This window comes from Carex rostrata, chromosome 14 (assembly GCF_964058835.1).
Source record: "Carex rostrata chromosome 14, lpCarRost1.2, whole genome shotgun sequence".
NCBI lineage: Eukaryota > Viridiplantae > Streptophyta > Magnoliopsida > Poales > Cyperaceae > Carex > Carex rostrata.
The window spans coordinates 2849518-2869830 of record NC_135931.1 but is presented as its reverse complement, the minus strand read 5'-3'; the positions used below and the strand labels follow the sequence as shown (position 1 = coordinate 2869830).

At 31.9% G+C, this 20313-nt stretch overlaps 1 protein-coding gene and 1 non-coding gene across 2 annotated transcripts; both read right to left on the bottom strand.

Moving 5' to 3' along the window:
- Window positions 1-15593: 15593 nt before the first annotated feature.
- On the bottom strand, window positions 15594-15667 carry TRNAV-CAC (transfer RNA valine (anticodon CAC)). Its single transcript has one exon. It is a non-coding gene; the product is annotated as a tRNA-Val (tRNA).
- Window positions 15668-15954: 287 nt separating this feature from the next.
- LOC144565308 (photosystem I reaction center subunit N) lies at window positions 15955-18718 on the bottom strand. Its single transcript, XM_078315031.1, has 3 exons — window positions 18416-18718; window positions 18229-18275; window positions 15955-16327 (listed from the first exon to the last, which is right to left on the bottom strand). Exons 1-3 carry the CDS (start codon window positions 18633-18635, stop codon window positions 16190-16192), a joined length of 405 nt encoding a protein of 134 aa, XP_078171157.1. The 5' UTR covers window positions 18636-18718; the 3' UTR covers window positions 15955-16189.
- Between the last annotated feature and the right edge of the window lie 1595 nt (window positions 18719-20313).

Genomic DNA, 20313 nt, shown 5'->3' with positions numbered 1-20313 from the left:
GTGTTCCTATAAATATCTCTGCGACTCTGCCCCAAGAATTCTGCCTTTTTGGGATTAAATTCAAACGGGTTGGTATAATTAGGTGGAATCTAAAGGGCACCAATAGTTGTGGCCTTGTAGGTCACGGTTGTTCATCTTCTCCCGAGTTTAAATCACAAACATTATTAGAATAAAAGTTTAAAAGCAAATGCGGCGACACTAAAAGCCAGCGTACTGTAGTTTACTGAAGTTAAACCGTATTATATTATTATTTATACTCCAATAACTTCAAGAAAATGTAAGTTCTCCAAAATTAATTAAAATAGAATAAAACCAATACGACAGAGGAAATGATGCCTTGATAATAATAATAATGATTGCTTCAGTAAGGTGCAAACATTCAAGATTCAACTCACCGGGTGGATTAGCTTTCGATTAGCCTATTAATTGTACCCAACTAATTTTCTGGGACCTTGTCTACAATTTTTTTCCTCTCCAGTTCGATACAAATGCTGGACCTCTCCTGTCCTCCTTAAACCCAAAATGTTAGGATGGCAAAAAAGCTCGTAGCTCATGACTCGGTCGTGACTCGCACCTGACTCACTTGTTACTGGACTGAGCTGTTAACGAGTCAGCTCGCCACTAGCTCGGTTCAAAATTAACGAGTTCAAGCTGGGGCCTAGCTTGCTCGCTAGCTCGGCTAAGCATCAATTTGTGAATTTGTGTACATTTTATACTGTCTAGCTCGGTCCAGCTCAGTACAGTTTGATTCAAAAAATTTGTAAAATTCATTTCTTTTTTGTATGTCAAAGAAAGCTTCAAAAACAATCACGAGTTAAATAAAAAAAAATGAGCAAGGAATAGGGTGGCAACCAGCTGGCTCAGTCCGAGCTAGATTTTAGCTCAGCTTGTTAATTTTGCATCGAGCTACAACCGAGTAAGCTAGATTTAGGGTATTCGAGCTGAAACCTCAGCTTGAAATCGTGACAAGTCAGCCCGAGCTAGCTTGCTGGGTTTGGCTAGATCTTGTTTTAAGAAGAAAATTAATATTACTGATTGGGGAAGGGCTAGAATAATTGTAAATCTGAGATCGGATTTCACTGACAAGATGAATATACTGGCACATGTTAAAGTTGACCTAGTAGATAATAAAAGGTTAATTAGCTGATACTAGCTAACAGTAAACAAAGTTGGATACTAACTTTTGAAAAGCTTTGATTAGGTTAAATTTCTTTCCACATTTGATCTCTCTTTGTTAACTCTTAATGGCGTCCAACAACTTGAGCACCTTTGATAATTTTTTTTATTTTTAAATCCAACCGCATTAATGATGGGGCAACGGTACCTTGACTTGAGCATCATCAACTTAATTACAAGTACTCTGTAGTCTGTACTCTTCTTCTTATGCAGATCATTGCTCCGTAATTATTGTGTGTGTGTCTGTATATATATATATATATATGTGAGATGGGCTACCGTGAGTTATGAAGTAAGGATTTTGTTTTACTTCATGTTCATATTTCTGTTTTCAAAGACCAAATAGTTGATTCGAACTGTTCAATATGATATCCATATTGAAATGTGCTTGGAGACTAAATTTTACATTTTTTTTAAAATTATTTTACTATTTTTTTAGATAAGTAGATAATTGTTATTTTGGACGGATTAGACTATAAAAAAATAGTGATTTTGAAATATTCTAAAAATTTAGTAAATAATTTTGAAAAAAATGTAAAATTTGATCTCCTAACACATTTCAATATGGAGATCATGTTGAGCAGTTCGAATCGTCTCTTTGAAGTTTTAAATATACAAAATATGAGCGTGAAGTAAAACAAAATTCTTATTTCGCAAGTCGCAACTCATCATAGCCCAACTCTCTCTCTCTTTATATATATATATTTTTTGAAACCACACTATAATAAAAATTCGTTAATGTTTGCATAATTTGATGAATGAGTTTACAGAATTATGAGAATAAATTTACTGACACTTTTCAAATAGTAACAGTTGATTTTGGGAGATATTTGAGAATTAGTGTTGAGGGACCACGTGAGAGGATCGCCGCTGTTAATGACAGAACGTGGATTTGGAAGAGTATTATGAAACAAGAACTCAAAAACCAATATCTTAAAAATTATTTTAAAAATTTAAGAGTATCTGACAGAACGTGGATCCGCCTTTTGACTTGACTCAACTCAACTCGTGCTTAACTCGACTGGGGTCGACTGATCGACAATCCTAAATTGGTAATTTTGGGAACTTAACGAGGTACGATATTTCTTTTTGCTAGCTAAATGACAGGTGAACAAGCCGCATCCATCGTGATCAGAGCCCCATAATAAACGAAAACGACAATACTTTCGTTATTTCAATTGCTTTATTGAATACTGAATACATAATGTCGATATTCTGCAAAAATAATCGGATGTAAAAGTCTAAGAAGTTATTCCTTTTTAAATTTTCTTTTAGTTTAACAGACTATATATGTATGTCAACTTGGTAAATGTTAACTTAATTTTTGTTTCAGTTAAACAAAACGGACTTTGAAGCCTTTTATCAAAAAAGAAAAGAAAATAAATATGTCAATATCAACGTGTACCTTTTGCTCTGCCAAGAAAAAAAAAACAGATCATTTATAATTTTTTTGAGTAAAGACTAGATGTGAAGCCACTCAATTATTTAATACCTCTGTTATTATAACAAAAAAAATTCCTCAGCTGAATTTTGAACCCATAAATAAATACAATGTATCTTTACCACTAGATCAAAAGCTAGATTGTCTATAATTATAGACTTGATCTCTTTTATTTTTTTATTAACATAAGCTAGCAAGATTCTATAATCATATTATTATTATAATCATATAAACAAATTTCTTTAAAAAAAATTATCGGGTTGGATTATACTCAACTTCTTTTATAATATTACGTATCAATTATATTTCGACTTACAACACTAGTTGTCTCACTCGTTCCGACTTGATTTATAGCCCATGTTTTTTTTCCTAAGGCTGCGCTCCAGAATCCTTCACGTAGAGAGAAGGAACAGAAGAAAAAGAGAGGGATCAGTGTTAATTTTACTTTCTATATATTCCGATTTGGGAGTGACAAATTTCAGAATTTTTGTACAACAAACTTAACTTCTCTCCCCTCCTCTCTGCTCCGCTCTCTCTTCGATTTTCCTTTTTTGGATAAGGGAATGATTCGGTCAGATCCGAACTACTAGGATTCTACCTCTATTCCCTTTCCTTTCATGAACGATATTTCACCTCCTCTGGTACACAGTCTAAAGAGAAACCTTCAGATGGGTTTCGAACTTCGAGGATCTGTTTTTTTTTTCAAAAAATATATGAATATTTTTTTTTCATCTAACCGTTCAGGTTTTGAAGAGAAAAGAAAAGTAGCATATTTCATCTTCAAATCTAGACTGTTAAAATATATTTCAATAGTTGAGATGAAAAAATAATATATACATGTTCTTGTTTTTTTCTGAAAGAAGAGCAGATTTAATTCTGATTTTCGAGTTATTTAGGAATTCTAGAGGTTTTTAAGTAAATTTGGTACGAACATATAGAACCGAGAGATCTATGCTATTGTAAAACTTGATTATTTTTTGAGACGACTTGATAGATGAAATGATTAGTGGAACTGATGGTTTAGATTGAAAGTTTGGGAAAATAGCTGGGTGGGGAAAGGGTTGTATGTTTGTTAATACTTAAGCTAGGGGGTGGCAACGAGTTGGGTCTAGCTTGAAATCGTCATGAGTTGGCTCGTTCGAGTCACGAGCGAGCTGACTTTAGAGGTCCGAGCTGAAATATCAGCTTTAAATATCTCGAGTGGGATCAAGCTAGCTTTAAATACTTAAGCTGACTTTAAAGGTCCGAGCTGACTTGCTGGATCTGGTTGGATCTTGTTTTAAGAAGAAAATAAATTCTACGAACTTTTTGAACCGAACTGGACTTAGCTGAGTTGGATGGAAACAAATATGTTGTGATCCGAATTGGAGCTACATTACCCTGAAATCCCTGCCTTTCTAAATCTAAATGTTAATTTTTTTGAGATGCGTGCACAGAAAAACTAGCTATTTAGAGATAAGTGCATAGAAAAATTTGAACGGCTGAATTTGGAAAAGCAAGGATTTCAGGATACTGTAGCTCCAATTCGGATCGCAGCATATTTATTTCTGAGCTGGATAGTATAAAATGGACACACATTCATGCAAATTCACAAATTGATGCCTAGTCTAGCTAGCTTGCGAGCTGGGTCCCAACTTGAACTCATTAATTATGGACCAAACTAGTGACGAGCTGGCTCATTAACAGCTCGATCCGATAATGAGCGAGCTGTTAGCAAATGAGTCAGATGCGAGTCACAATCGAGCCACGAGCTTTTTTGCCACCCCTGCTGTAAGCATTCTTATTTATACTTCATAAAATGAGTTAAGTTACAATATTTTTTCATTAATACTTTTATTCATACAATTTTATTCTCTGTTCGAATTTGTTATAATTGAATTGTTATATTTTTCTCTTATCATCTTTTCTCGTTTAAGAGAGTTTGTACCTTTCTTAGTGATTTTTATGCGGTTAATCATACTGTTGTTTTTTATATATAAGTTTGTAGAGATTTGAAAAACAATTATTTATGTCAAAAATTTGCTAGACTGTAAGAATTATCATTATTTAAATTTAATTTATTTTGAAATAGATATTCATTTTTTCGGACCGAAGCTATAAGGACAACTCTAATTTTACATGTTAATATTTAAGCGGTGATTTTTATGGCCATTTTCATAAAAAAAAATGAAAATGAGTACACAACCTTTATTCAAATAATTCAACAATAAAAATAATAAAAAGAATTAGATTACCATGTATATTTACAAAGAAACATATGTTTAATTTTCGCAAAAAAAAAAAATCTGAACAAATAGATGTTGAAATTAATGAAAATTCTTATTTAAAAAAAAAAAAAGATACAACAATGATTTTTTTTTTTTGTCTTTATTTAGCTAGTTTGAAGAATTACAAGTATTAGTACTGCCTCAAGTGAGAAGCAAAACAAAATAAATATCTTTTTGGAATTCTCAAAACAAAATATGCAAATACTTGTATGAGAATCATAATATGATATAAAGAAAAAGACAAACAAGTACTCTTAGAAAGTCCTCTCCATTCAGGGAAATGATTATATGATTGTTTGGAGAAAATTTCCTATCCAACTTATTGAAGCGTCCACCTAATTGTTCAAAATTCCAAGTTCTGATGGAGGTTTTCTTTTGTTTGATTCTCAAGTTTAATTTGAATTTTTAGCAAGCGAATTTGTGGATAACGAGTGTTGATCCGGACCGTTCAATTTAAATCCGCACGAATATTAAATAATTATGTGTATTACAGATTTGAACTGAATTACTTCAGATTTTGATCGGACAGTCCGAAGCTAAATTCAGAATTTGAGTTAACTCAGAGGATGTGAACCCCTTTCATTCTGAACATATTCATACGAATCTACAGACTTTGTGAGACATATGATGGGTTTAAAGGGTGAGAATGTCTGGAAAGGATAAACCACAATGGGATACTGCATGAGCAGCGGAAGCATAGACGCTCTAATAAGAGAGAAACAGGAGGTTATTCTCTCAAAAATTCAAAATGGTGAAAATTCTTATCAATGAAACGGCTAGTGTTATTTTAATCTATAGTTAGTTGATGGAATGAGTGTGGAACCAGGTCTCCTGGTTATGTAATTATTTTTATTTTGAATATAAACCGTTGGAAAGCTATTTGCCATCAACCTTGAAAGAAAAAAAAATCATTGGGTTTGTATGGATGATGAAGCAATGAGACGGAATGAATCTGCGTAGAAATTCATTTTGTAACTAACTGTCCCCTTGCAGATGTTGATTTTCGGAAAAAAAAAATTTATTTAAAAGCAATGACCCTAAAGTTTCATGCATTTTGCAAAAGGCCTATAGCATTCCTCTAAGACTGTATTCCATAATTAGAGGGTAAAAGCTCATTAATGAAAAGAAAGGGAAAGAAGACGGTGAGCTTTTTATCTGCACAGTGATCTTACACTCTAATTTGAGATGAAAGATTTTGTCAAAAATCAACACGATTTTCAGCTCCTCTCCCCTCTGCACAGTAACCGCTTCCCTTCGTTCCCTCTCCGATTCTTCTTTTCTGAAGCAGATGAAGTCGCAACTGACTGAATGGGCTGATGACGTCTTCCCTCCGCACAATGATTTATTCTTTCCCTCCCTCCGTGTACCCTCTTCTGGAGCTGACCTTAAAAACCAATGACGCTCGCCAACGAAGCAACTCAGTACATATTATAATCAAAACACTACTAATTCCTTTAGGTCCTGTTCGGCCGCGTTATTGTTCCCGTTGGAAAAAAAAAATTCAGTTGAATTGAATTTTTTTTTTTCCACGAGAACAGTATTTTTCAGTTCAATTCCTGTGCCCATATCCATTCTCAATTGGAGGCCGAACATGCCCTTAAAAACAATGAATTTGTATGGAAAATTATGCTTTAGCCCATTATAGTCGAATTGTTGAAAATTATATGATTGCGAGAAATCGTTGCAAAGAAGTCAGTTCTTAATAACTAAATTAAATTTTGTGAGACAAAAGTTGAAACTTGAAACGAGGATTGAAAATTTCATGCGACATTTCTACTTCAAGAAACTTATCATTTCCCTGCAAATCCTCTGACATTTGATTTCTTTAATTAATGCTCTTGTTAGTTGTTAGGCTGCGTTTCAGAAAAAAGAAAAAAAAAAAAAAACTTTTGAATATAACACGAGGAGAGAACCAAGAACGGGTCCGAACTCGGAACAAGGAGTCCTGAAAAATACGCCAAAAATTTAAAATAATTATCCTAGATAAACCCAACACGTCGTATTGAGCAGCATATTATTGTTTAATCCAGTTAGGCTTTTTGTTTGACTTTATGGTAGCATGGCATCTTTTCTCAAGCTTTGGATTCAGGATTTTGTGTAGAATATTTGGTCAAGCAGTTGGCTGGAAGAGCACCAATAGATTAGAAGACCACAGTATTCTCTTTTTTTTTTTTTTTTTTTTTGAAAACTTAGTAGCTACCAAGGTTCGTGAGGGGAAATCGAACTCTCAACTTTTGAATATAACAATTCTAAGACATTTTTCTAGCCAATTGTGCTACCTCCTCTTTCTCGAAGACCACAGTATTCTTGAAAGCATAAGCGCCTTTATATTTCTATAAATAGGAATTAAACTTTTAATTTTATGAATGTGAAGTAATAACTAATTTGACAATCTCACTAAATTAGCAATCTATTTGAAAAATGTCATGTTAGATCTTGCAAATACTAATTTCAAAATGAAATGCTAACAATTGTAAAATTATTATAGGATGCATATGTTAAAATTAATGTGAATTTTTTTGTTAAATAATTGATGTGACAAACAAATTTATTTTTTATAATTATGGGAATGAAGGTGCTCTAAGACCAGGTCTATTTAAGTTATCCGGGATTGAAGGGATAAGTCTCTGGTTGGATCAACACCAAATCCAATTCATAATTCATAATGCAAATATTGAATGATTAGAATCTGCAACGGTGGGGCCCACCGCACAGTAGTGTGACCGTTAATGATTATTTTCTTTCCTCTTCTCCTTTTTTCTTTAGGGGACTTTCACGATCATAATTATTGAAGAGGTTGTTAAAATGTTACCGGTTAGCATCACAAAAGCTTAATATAAATACACAATCAACACCTGGTGGTCGCTACCGGGATTTCAAAAAAATAAATAAATAAATACACAATCAATTCATAATAGATAAACCATGGTTTAGGCTACCCAGTTCCGAAACCATGATTTAACCGAGACCTTGGTAGAGCCTCTAAGAGGTACAGGGGCTTGTTTGTCTTAAGAAAAAAAAGACAACTGGGGCTTTTTTGAGATTCGTACCAGATTAAAAGTGACAACTCAGGTATCATATTGGAAGAATGTATTGAGTTTCTTTAGATATTAAAAAGACCAGCACGGTTGGTGACTTTACAAGTAATGTTGTTGAACAAACCAACAAAGGCTTTAGCTATTTTGCTGTTATATATGGTGCGTTTGGATGCACTCTAGAATAGTGAAAATAGCTACTATTTGAGAATAGCAAATAAGAATAGCATGATAAGAGAATAGTGCTAACTCAAGCTATTCGAAATAGCTAAAATATTGTTTGGATGCACTCTTTGGAATAGAGTTTGCACTCTTTGCAATAGTCGCTATTTCTACTTTTTGTTGGAACAATGGAATAACGTTGTTCTGCTTGTTCGGAATAGCAAGTGTGGTTGTTTGGATGCACTTAATTTAGAATAGCATTGCTATTTGTGCATTTGGATGAATCAAGGAATAGCTCAGAATAGCAGCTATTTCTGGGTTCAGAATAGCAGCTATTTCTGGGTTCGGAATAGCTGCTAACCCAACATTTCATAGGAATAACATAATAGCAGCTAACCCGAGCTATTCCTTTGTTGAGAATAGCGTTTTTTTTTTCATCCAAACGTGCTGAATGAGAATAGCTCGCCAGGAATAGCAGCTATTCCTGGGTTAGCGCTATTCTTGTGTCATCCAAACGTACCAGGATCCAAACGAACAAGGACAGCCTTCTAATTAACAATTGATAGGGGTGGCAAAAAAGCTTATATCTCGTGGCTTAATTGTGACTCGCATTTGACTCGCTCGCTAAAAGTTCATTTGTTACTTGATTGAGTTGTTAACAAGTCAGCTCGCCACTAGTTCGGTCTATAATTAATGAGTTCAAACTGGAATCTAGCTGCTCGTCAGCTCACGAGCTAGCTCGGTTAGGCATCAATTTGTGAATTTCTATAAATTTGTGTGCATTTTTATACTGTCAAGCTCAAGTCAAAACATTTATAGAATTTATTTTCTTCTTAAAACAAGATCCATCAAGATCCAGTGAGTCAGTTCACGAGCTAATTTGGTTCAGCTTGTGACGATTTCAGCTCAGACCTCTAAAATCAGCACGCTCATGACTCGAACGAGCTAACACGTAACAAGTTCAAGCTGAATCCAGTTCGTGATGAACCAGCTGGTTGCCACCCCTACCAGTTGATCAGTAAACAATATTTTTATGGATGTCATCCCAAGAATTCAAGTACCCCATAGACCTGAAGCAACCCATTGTTTTTCTCAAAAAAATTTTGGGGATGACAGCATGCATCGCTGACCAGATTGTTCAAGCAACACGTTTAGAATTTAAAATTGCGCAATGTTGAATGAAAAAAAAAATATGGATATTGGTGTTTAATTTTTAACGAGCAAGTTGGTTCCATAATAAATTTGAGGTGAATTAGAAAATTAGAATTGGAGGAATCAAATAAGCTTGTATATTGTGATTTCAATTTTATGAAAAAAAATGTAGAGTATTATATTGGAGGAAGATCCAACCCCTAGGTTAGAAGGGTTTGATACTATGGATGCTTTACTTCTAGGTGATACTGGATTAGTAGGGTTTGACACTACAGAGCCTACATCTTCTCTTGACAAATCAGCTGCTGTTGACTAATTTTTTGGTTTAGATAATTTCTTTTTGTAGGTTGTAATAATTGCTCATTTCTTGCAAACTTGCCTAAAGACTTTCCCTTTAGTGTGATACTTATGTTTTAGTTTTTCAAGTACTTAGTGATGTAAAAATTGTGTTGTTTCGTAATGAAACTGGTGGGCACTCCCCCACTTTATTCAAAAAAAAAAAAAAAACAAGAAGGGTTCCTCTAATTTTTATGTCTCCATTATGTCTTTATTTATATAAAAATAATAAATTTAAATTTAAATATAAATGTCAAAATAAAATTGTGAGATATGATTAATGTCATTTTTTCTAAATACACATAAAAAATTATGATATTTCAACTTTAATTGTTATTAAGAGCTTATAAAAAATATATTGATGTGAATAATATTTAGACGTTGATTTTTCAACTTGTTGATTCATATAAAAATAAAATTGGTAAGTAATATTTTTTTTACGTCTGTATACAAAAATAAATATATTAGATTTAATTGGACATGTAAGTTTAAAAAAAAAAACTATCATTACAAAAAATAGAAGTATAGACATTGAGGAAAAAAAAAATTGAAGGAACCTCCTCACGTTTGACATAAAAGGTTTGTATTTATTTTATGCAAAATGAATCGTTTGAACTTGAATCGCCTTTTTTGTCTCCAAATTCCGTCGCGTATAATATAATGCAGATGTTTTTTCAAACACGGTCACCGAACCAAAACTTGTCATTTTTAAAAAAAATACTGTTTGAACTCTGGTTTCAACACTCTGCTTCACCTTCCTAGCTTAGAAAAAAGCGTTGCGTTGCTTCTAGTCCAGTACTCCCTTCTCTCCTATCCATGGCCCATGGGCTGTCAACGGGTACGATACAGGTTGGGTGAAAATATTTTCATATCCGTACTCGTTATAGTAATGAAAAAAAAATCTTTACTCTTATTCGTCTTTTCAAATATGGTACTGGTCGGATAAACGGATAAAAAAATATTTTTCAATACAAAAAATAATAATAAATACAACTAATTTGTATTATGAAAATTTAATAAAATACAAAACTTTATTGTATCATATATTATCTTCATACAAATATATATCTATATATATAATTTTATTTTAAAAAATTATCTTATACAAAAAACAGGTAAGATAACAAGAACAAATCGTTACTCGTACCCGTACCCAATAAGTTAATGAAAAAAAAAAAAATCTTATCCTTATTCGTGTATTTTGGATACGATACGAGTTGGGTAAACAGATAAAAGGGTGCCATTGACACCCCTACCTATCCATAGTAATATATGCTCACCAAATTAATTTTCTAGTCGTTAACAGAAATTAAAAAAATTAGCCTGTTGGACGATAATTTTTGCATAAAGCTTTGAGCTACTATAAAGCATTAAATATTAACGGTTATTATTAATCTGAACGGATAGTTATTATTTGATGACAAAGTTTTCTAAAAAGAATGTTATTGTAATTATGTATCTACAACAGTATTTAATAAGAATTAATGTTGACTAAGCATGAAATATTATTTATCTATTTTATTTATAAGATTTGTTACCAAAAAGGTGTTGCTAGTTATATTTGACCTGGTCAGTTTAATTTTTTTTTATTAACTCTGGTATGATGTATTAGAGCAAATAACTATATTAATTTTTATCTAATTTATATCTGCATGATAAATCAGAAATTTGCTCAGGAGCAATTACTCATACATTTTAGAATTGTTTACACATAATAAAAAAAATATACAACTATTGTCCAGCTATATAAATAAAAGAAGATAAGTCTTACTTAATTATAAAATGAGTTTTACAATTTTGGACGTATATTTAAAAAAGAAGAAGTGAATTAATAAGTTTAGAAATTCGTTTGAAGAATCTCTTCAAGATATTTAAAACTAAAAACTTTTAATCATCTAAAAATAAAGGTCTAATGTCTCAAATTCAAATATTCATAAATACTTGTCATTCGGATTTCAAAATTGTGACCTTCTCCACAAATGACATTACATTTTTCCATTAGACTAAAGACTTTTTTTTTTTTAATATTTAACTTTAGTTCATTTTTATCTATTAAATAAAATTATCGAGAACCGGATTTTAATCTAGTAGCAAAGATAATACTCTTCATGTGTGAGGTTATAAATTTAAAATCCAAAAAAAAAAATTATAAATATTAAATAATTAGATGGCTTGACCTCTCATATTTACTCAAAATAAAAAAGTTATCAATAAATTTCAACAAGGACAAAAGATTAATCAATGAACAGTTGGTATTTTAGAAAGTTCCTCCGGTCATCCTAGCTGATTAAATAACAGTTGGTATTTTAGAAAGTTCCTCATTTTTTCATATTCCTATAATTAATTCCGTGCATTCCGGACCCGTGGGTTCTCACTTTTTCAAAAGTGAATTCCTATTCTCATTCTCATTTCCATTCCATAATCCCGTAACATCCGAACACGCCCTTAGTTTCTACATGATTGATTCAACAAGGGATACCAAGGCCGAATAATGAAAGGCTTTCCCTAGTTGATGCACTACCTAATATTCAAGATTTAATGTCTTTATTGTAAGAGAAATTTAGATATACACCCATCATAACTTCTTCAATGAGATATTTCTCCATTAAAATTTCAAAATTAGTTATTTCCCTATTTAAATATAACTATATTATAAATATACCCATTATTAAATTAAATCATCTAAAAACAATTAACAGTAGTAAAAAAAAATTAAAAGGACAGTTATGCCCTTATTCTCTTCTTCTCCCTTCTCACTCTTCGATACTCTAGTGCTAGAGACTCAAAAATTTATATGTAGAAAGAATCAATTGTTGCTGGACAGTGGTATATTGCAATGCCAGAGAGACGTAGGAAATAATGAATCCTAGGTAACTGAAATGGAGAGAGAGAGAGTCAATCGTTGTTATTTGCTTACTTGTGTCTCGTATTTGAAATTGAAATACGAAAAATAAGATAGTGAATGAACATGGTCGAACAAGTTCTGGGAAAGAGAGAAAGAACAAAACACTCGGTCACAATTTACTTATTTTCTTCTAACTCTCAATTCTCAAAAACGATCAGCTAGAAGCCTAGAACTGTTCAAATGGGTAAGATATTATTTCTATGAAATTATACTTTGATTGTGGATCTGTATAGAGTACCTGCTAACTATTTGATTTTCCCTTTTCTCTTACATTTAGTTAGAAAAAAAGAAACTCTGTCTAAGATTGGGATAGAATAATCTTTATTTAACTTGAAATTGTTTCTTAGCATAGTCGAATCAAACATTTGCGTCTTGCATATGCTTTCAAAGAGAAAGAGGGAAAGAAAGATGATGGGCTAGAATATTATAGCTTGTGGGTCCATATCTCTGGAAATAACTCAAAATTTTGAGTTTTTGGAATTGCCAGCTTGTTGGAAGATTGAAGAGCAGGAAGGGGAAGTGAATAAGGACATAATTGTCCTTTCAAATTTTATTACTATTAATCAATATTTTTAATTGATTTAACTAAGAAATGGGTATATTTCTAATATAGTTATATTTAGATGGAGAAAATAACTAATTGTGAAGTTTTGATAGAGAAATATCTAATTAATTGAAGAAGTTATGATGGGTATATATCTAAATTTCTCTTATTGGAATGGTCAAGACTCAAGACGAACTGGTTTGGAAATGAGGCTCTACAGGCAACTACACGGCCGAAAGTGCTTACGATATTTTATTGTCAGCTGGTAAGGTGATATGGGGTTTTCACAAGTTATGGGCAGCTTAAGTGTCCTACAAGTACAGGTCGAATAATTGAACGATGCTTGTGAGAATACCTGGGCCGTTTTGGGCCAGATCTAAGCCCATTGTATCCGCCTAAATAAATGACTGTTCAGATTTAAGCCCATTGCATCGCTTAGTTTTGAAGCAGTTCGATGATTTGTTTCGTTTATTCTGTCCAACTGAATGGGGAGGCCGGTCTTAGTGCAATTATTGAACCATCTGCAAGTCTTTTCTTTGTTTTTTTTATTATTATAAAAGGTGACAATTTTTTTTTGTTGTTGTGAAGATTGGCTTAAATTTATTGGTACCTTGGCACTGGATCTTGCTGGGATTGACGATTACACCAGAACCTTAATTATTTGGAACTGGAATCAGATATTTAGGTTAAATGAGGAAGTGTAATTTAAGATGATGTCTTTTTATTCATCTACAATTATTTATGAATTTAACTAATATGATTGTTTATGCACAGGAATAAGAGAAAGACTGATAGAAATCTAAAATCAGCCATTGGAGTAGCTATTGCAATTGTTATTTGTTAGGCTGTGTTTCAGAAAAAAAATAATATAAACTAGAAGAAAAGCCTCCTGGTATAAAACCAGGAGAGACTAGAGAGCCGAGAACGGAACAGAACAAGTGGTGTCCTGAAAACACGCCAAAAATTTAATGAAATAAAATCATAGACAAACCCAACTCTTCTTTCTGAGCAGCAGCATATATTATTTAATCCAATTAAACTATTTGTTTGACTTTTTGGTGGCAGGGCATCTTTGCTCAAGTTGTGGATCTTGTTAGGCTATTTGTTACCTGGAAGAGGAGCATCAATAGACTTGAAAACCACAGAGTTAAGCGCTTTTATAATTCTCATTGGTTCAAGACATTTTATAATAGCATCAAGTAGATTAAACATATTGATGTGATAATTACAATTTTAATTGTAAGGTTGTGATGTGGTTGCTATAATTATAAGGATTTGGAGTTCAGTAATTTGTCTGAAGATGAGGGTTCAAAACCTATTATTGTGTCTTATATTTTTTATTTATGTTTTTAAAGTTCAAACAATCGATCTGAATTGTCTAACATGATATCCAAAAATATAACTGGAGATCAAATTTTATATTTTAAAAAAAAATTTACTAGTTTTTTAGATAAATACAAAATCAAACATTGATTAAACAATTTTCAAAAAATATAAATTTGGTTTCTAAATACATTTTAATATGAAGATCACGTTGAGCGGTTCTAATCGCCTGCTTGAACTTTAAAATCAAAGATAAAAAAATGTGAGACATGAAAGACATGAGCTATTTGAATTCTCTCATTTTGAAAATACATTAATGTTACAATTGTAAATCATCAATTCTGAAAATTAAGGCCTTTTGTTATGTCAGAAAAATTAGAATTGATGAAATGAAAACGTTAGAAAATTATTGACAACAACTTTACTAAATTATTGACGTGAAATATACTTTATTTTTTATTATTGTAGAAATATACATTTATTTTTTTATTATTGTAGGAATTGAAGTATCCCCCCTAAATTGTAATCGATAAATGCGGTTTACAGTTGAGCCAGCTTTACTTTGAGACAATCTGGTGAATACACTGCGCAATTACATTAAAAGAAATAAAAATCAAAGCTCGCACTAACTTGAAAGTTGATTTACAATATAAAAATAAAATCAACACCTCTTATTTATGATTTGAAAGATCATGTATCAAATTTGTTGTAATTTAAAAATTCTTTTAACTGTCAACTAAAACAAATAAAACTAAATAGTTAATTTTTCAAATTGCATCAAATTTAATATACTTATAAATCATCCAGCAAATGCGTTCCCAATAATGTACTTATAATCAAAATTTTCAAACTAAACATGGAAATATTCTTATAAATTATTGAGTAGAACTGGGTGTTTTTAAGCTCACCAAGTTCTTTGTCGTAATTTGAGTAGAACTAGGGTGTTCTTAACTCCAAAATCTATCAGATTGAATTTAAATGAGATATTCAAATCGTTGAAACTAATCTACTTCATGAGTGAAAATTCAGAATATAAGAAGTGAAGAACATTATGTGGAAAAGTCATGAAAATAAAGTCGGGCTCAAACGTTTATGTGGAAATTTAGAAAACTAATCTACTTCATGGGTTAATCTCCAAAAGCTCACCAAGTTCTTCTTATATTCATTCAATTTGTAATTTTTGAATTAATTTAGTATAAAGTCAAGCAGTGAAAAAGATAAAAAAAATAAACATAGAAAAAAAAGATCAAAATGTCTGAGCCCGGGTTCGAACCGGGGACCTCTAGTGTGTGAGACTAGCGTGATGACCAACTACACCACCCAGACATCATCGGCATAATTTGGTTATTTTTATTATATGTTTAAAGTTTAATTTTCTCTCCAGGTAGTCAATACATTGAATCAAATGTTAGATTGATATCTTTTCTTAAGTCAGGCGGTCTGATTCGATCTGATATCTAATCAGAACTGTTTAATTCGCTTTAAAATTCAAATGCATCATTATTTGCACAAATCTTAATATCATCTGCTAGAAAAGAAAAAAAAAAAAATCTATCAAAATGTTCGTTGGAAATTCTTAGTAACTTTTTGGGGAACAGACCCTCCAAACTAAATACTAATTAACTACATCAAAAATAAAATATCGAATGATAGTTTCATCAAGAAATTTAGTTCCGAAAGGCTTTTTTTTATCCCCACAACTTGGAATGGAATACTCACCTTTCAAAACATTTTATGATTATTACTTTGAATTTAGCTGCACAAAGAATATATAGATAGGTACTTAGGAACTGAAAAACTATCATCCAAATTCTTGCCTCATCAATATTCAGCTAATTAATATTGGAGTCATTTTCTGTTTTTCCGAAGCCATTCAAGTATACCCTTCTCAGATTCTGTGAGTTCATCTTTATCCTTGTCTTTAACTGAGCCTTCTATGAATTCAAAATAGTCTTTATAGTTCCTTTTGTAGTAGCTATCTTGTCTCTTTAATCAACAATGCAGACAAAAGAAGAAGAAGGAAAATTAGAAGAAGAACTAAGATTACAATATTTTTAAGCAAATGTAATTTGCACTTAACAGACTTATGGATGGGATGGTGGGACCCTTGACAGTGAATTATTATAATAGCTTGAAATCATTTATAAAATAAAATAAAATACAAACATCAGATTTGCAATGATTGAAATACTTCTTTATATTTTGAAAATGAACAAAACCCCTCTACACCTAATTAAAAGATGCAAATCATCCTTCCATCTATTTTTTTTTTTTAATATTGAATTGGTTGAAAAACAATATGTCATGCATTCCCTTGCCGCACATTAATAGGAAAAAAAATATCGACAATAAGAAACGTTTATGTGGAAATTCAGAATATAAGAAGAACGTTATGGTCAATTGATCATAACGTCTATGAAACGTTATAAACCATAACATCTTTGTTAATTAATCAGCCCCGTAAACTCTTAATTAAAAAAAAAAAAAATGAGACGTTATGTTGCATAAGGTTCATGGTGGAAAAAAGAAGAGATGTTATGCTGCATAAGGAATAACTTAATGTAACCCTCAATCAAAAGGAATACTAGTACTCTTCATATATTTGATTCTAATTGATGAATTTTGCACTTTTGCTTTATTGTGTTCATTCAATACTGATATAATTTCAAAAGTATACCATAGTCCATAGGTGAGTCGTGTGCTTAATGTAACCACTCAAGCAAAAGGAATACTATTCATATATATACAATTTTTTTTCCGTTGTTTTCTTAATTTTTTTTCATCTGTCCATGGACATTATGCAGCATAATGTCCCTTTTTTTTGTTATTTTTTTAATTAAGAGTTTACGGTGCTAATTAACAAGAACGTTATGATTTATAATGTCTTGTAAATATTATGAATCATAGCTTTCTTCTTATGTCTCAAATAACGTTCTTATATTTCGAAGGTATATTTTTTTTTTCTATTAATAAAAAAGTCGGCTGGATATGTAGGTAAAGTACATATCAAATTTCTTACAATTTTAGTATCATTCTGCAATGTATCAAGTATTATTTTTTATAGATATGGCACGTGCACTATATAAATTAACCAGGCCTATAATGTTTGATTTTAAATTTAAACTTTTTTATATTGTTAATAGTGTCAAAATAAAAAATTGTTAAATAATCCCTTCCCTTAAAAAAAAATATAGAGAGTATTTCTCTTGGTCGAAATATAGGGAATTCTTGTGCTTTTTCTGACTAAACAAAAAAATTAAAAAGAAAACTTTATTGGGTATTTTATTAAACACATAGATAGGTTATTGCCGAATTTTATGTTATTTGAAATTGTTTGATGCACATGCATATAAAAATAATAAAAAATCAAATGGTTAAAAAATTAAATTTTCTTAAATTTTGATGTTATTTTCTTAATTATTTATTTTTAAATATCTTAACATAACAAGCATTATTGATTTGGTTTTTATCAGTGGAGCTATTTACTATTGATTTCTGTGGTCAGATTGTATAGATGGGTCATAAAATGGTTTCATTGATCCAGCAGTGCAGTGAAGCAAACGTCTTTGTTCCTCTGCCCATCCACAGGATCGGTGGAGTCGGTTTTTGTAGTAGTTTTATTTTAAAAAAAAAATCCTAAATATATATCGTCTCATATATGATATATCAATTTTGTTTGAAAGAAGAATAGGGGTTGAGCCATATGATATATCAATCATATACAGGTCATGTATAGAATGATGATTGGCGAATTTATAATCTATTGAAGATGAATATGAAAGTTACCAAAGCCAGTGATTTGCAATCCCTTTAAACAAATACTTTAATTTAATTTGTGTTGAAAACACTTCAATCTTTTTGCCAAACACTAAGAATAGGTTACTGACCTCTTTATCATTCTTGGCTTTGTTCTCCTTAGATCTCTTCAGGTATTCTGTAAATAAATTGCATGCAATAAGGCAACATCAACAGAGCTGTAAATAGATTGGCTTTGTTCTCCTTAGACCTCTTTATCATACTTGGCTCTGTTCTCCTTTCTGAGAACTGAAAATTCATGTGCAGTGTTTTAATTACCTTGTAAAAGAGCCTTCTGAGATTCACTAGCATCTGGAACTGCAGCAACAGAGATTAACAGAGGAAGTACAATCCTTCTACTAAACTCAACTCTCTGACTTGAGTTTATGATTGGCTTGAACTTGCTGTTTGCAAGTTGGGCGAATGCAGGAGATCTAGATGTAGATGAGATCATTCTGTTAGTGGTTGGATTGAGAGGAGGATGAGATTGAGCGAGCATTGGGGAAGAATTATTACCTCCTCTATTTTCACAATTATGATAATTTTTGTTTTTGTTTTGGCAATTGTAGAGATTAATAGAACATCTATCTAGGATATATGGCGGGGAAAATAATGACCACAGGCATTTGGTTCAGATATAGACAGGTCACTAGATTGGCTCATTGGCTCTTTCTATTAATATCCTCATTTGCTTGATTGCTTCTTTTGTTCTTCCAGAAATGACCCTAGAGCTTATTACGTAAACGGAGCTGATATCAATTACTATTATTATTATTGATGGTTAGGGGTGGCAAAAAAAAATCATAGCTTGTGGCTCAATTGTGATTCGTACCTGACTCGCTCGCTAACAACTTGTTTGTTATTGGATCGAGATGTTAACGAGTCAGCTCGTTATTAGCTCAGTTAAATAATTTAAGAGTTTATTTAATTAAATAGTTTTATTTATTTAGTTACGAAATGATTAAAAATCGAAAAATTTAAGAACGAATGCTGCTAAATCGATTATGAACGAAAAAACAATATGTGTATTTCATAGTTCAGTTTAATAGAGTTATAAAATTAGTTAAATGATGTAAGTGTAAAACTATTATGAATAATTTATCATGAACTAGATCATAACTTCGAAACTTGAATTCAAGAATTTCTTTGCGAATATTTAAAATTAAAAGGGTTATCCACATCTTCTATCTCACAAAAACATTATTATTATCTTTCAATGTGTAAAGTTCAGCACCATTCATTTCCGATTTTTTTTATTAATCGAAAATAAAAATAAAAATATTGTAAAAACGGAATTAATTATTCCATCTCTGGATGTACAAAATTTTCCGTCCAAATTAATACTCTGCTAATTCAAATTCTTAACTCTACTAATTAGAAAATTATTATTCCATCTCTAGACGGTACAAATTTTCCGTCCAAATTAGGGCTGTCAAAAAAGCTCGCTGCTCGTGGCTCGCTTCTAGCTCGCTGCTCGTGGCTCGCTTCTAGCTCGCTGCTCGTGGCTCGCTTCTAGCTCGCTCGCTAATAGCTTGTTCGGTAGTGGACCGAGCTGTTAACGAGCCAGCTCGGCTCAGGTTCGGGCCAAAATAAATGAGCTGAGTCAGGGGTCAGCTCGGACCGGGCCAGCTCGGCTCGTTAAGCTACAGTGGATTTATGATTTAGTCCCGTGTAATTTTAAGTCCAGTCCCATTTTCAAAGGCGCAATTATGCAAAATTGATGTATTTTCGGTTTGGAAAGAAAAGATATGGGCTTTAGTTGCTTGAAGATGTGCTTGCTGGACAATTTCTTAAATTTTTTGAATGTGATTTCTTATTTTTTTTAATTTTTGAATTTGTATAATAGCAGCATAATAATGCCCAGCGCGCCAGCTCGTCAGCTCGGGCTGGCTTGTCACAAGCTGAGCCAGGGGTTTTGACTCGGGTGACCTAGATCCAGCTCGCTCGGTCTAGGCTCGGGCCAAAATAAACGAGTCGAGCTAAGGCCTAGCTCGACCCGAGCCAGCTCGTTTACAGCCCTAGACTCCAAATTAATACTCTGCTAATTCAAATTCTTAACTCTACTAATAAGGAAATTTTTTTTGGACGCGATAAATTATCCTGTTAAAGTTTATGCCAAATTGCCAATTGCTTAAGATTTGTAAAACAATTTGGCTATACTATTCTAAAACGGAACA

What these genes read in the sequence shown, in the direction of transcription:
- LOC144565308 (XM_078315031.1), bottom strand. Translation starts at nt 18,635, where the DNA reads ATGCTCGCTCAATCTCATCCTCCTCTCAATCCAACCACTAACAGAATG. An exon ending in TCAGAAGGCTCTTTTACAAG is followed by an intron (nt 18,276 to 18,415) that starts GTAATTAAAACA and finishes ATTTATTTACAG; the next exon opens with AATACCTGAAGAGATCTAAG. An exon ending in AAGCCAAGAATGATAAAGAG is followed by an intron (nt 16,328 to 18,228) that starts GTCAGTAACCTA and finishes TGTTGATTAAAG; the next exon opens with AGACAAGATAGCTACTACAA.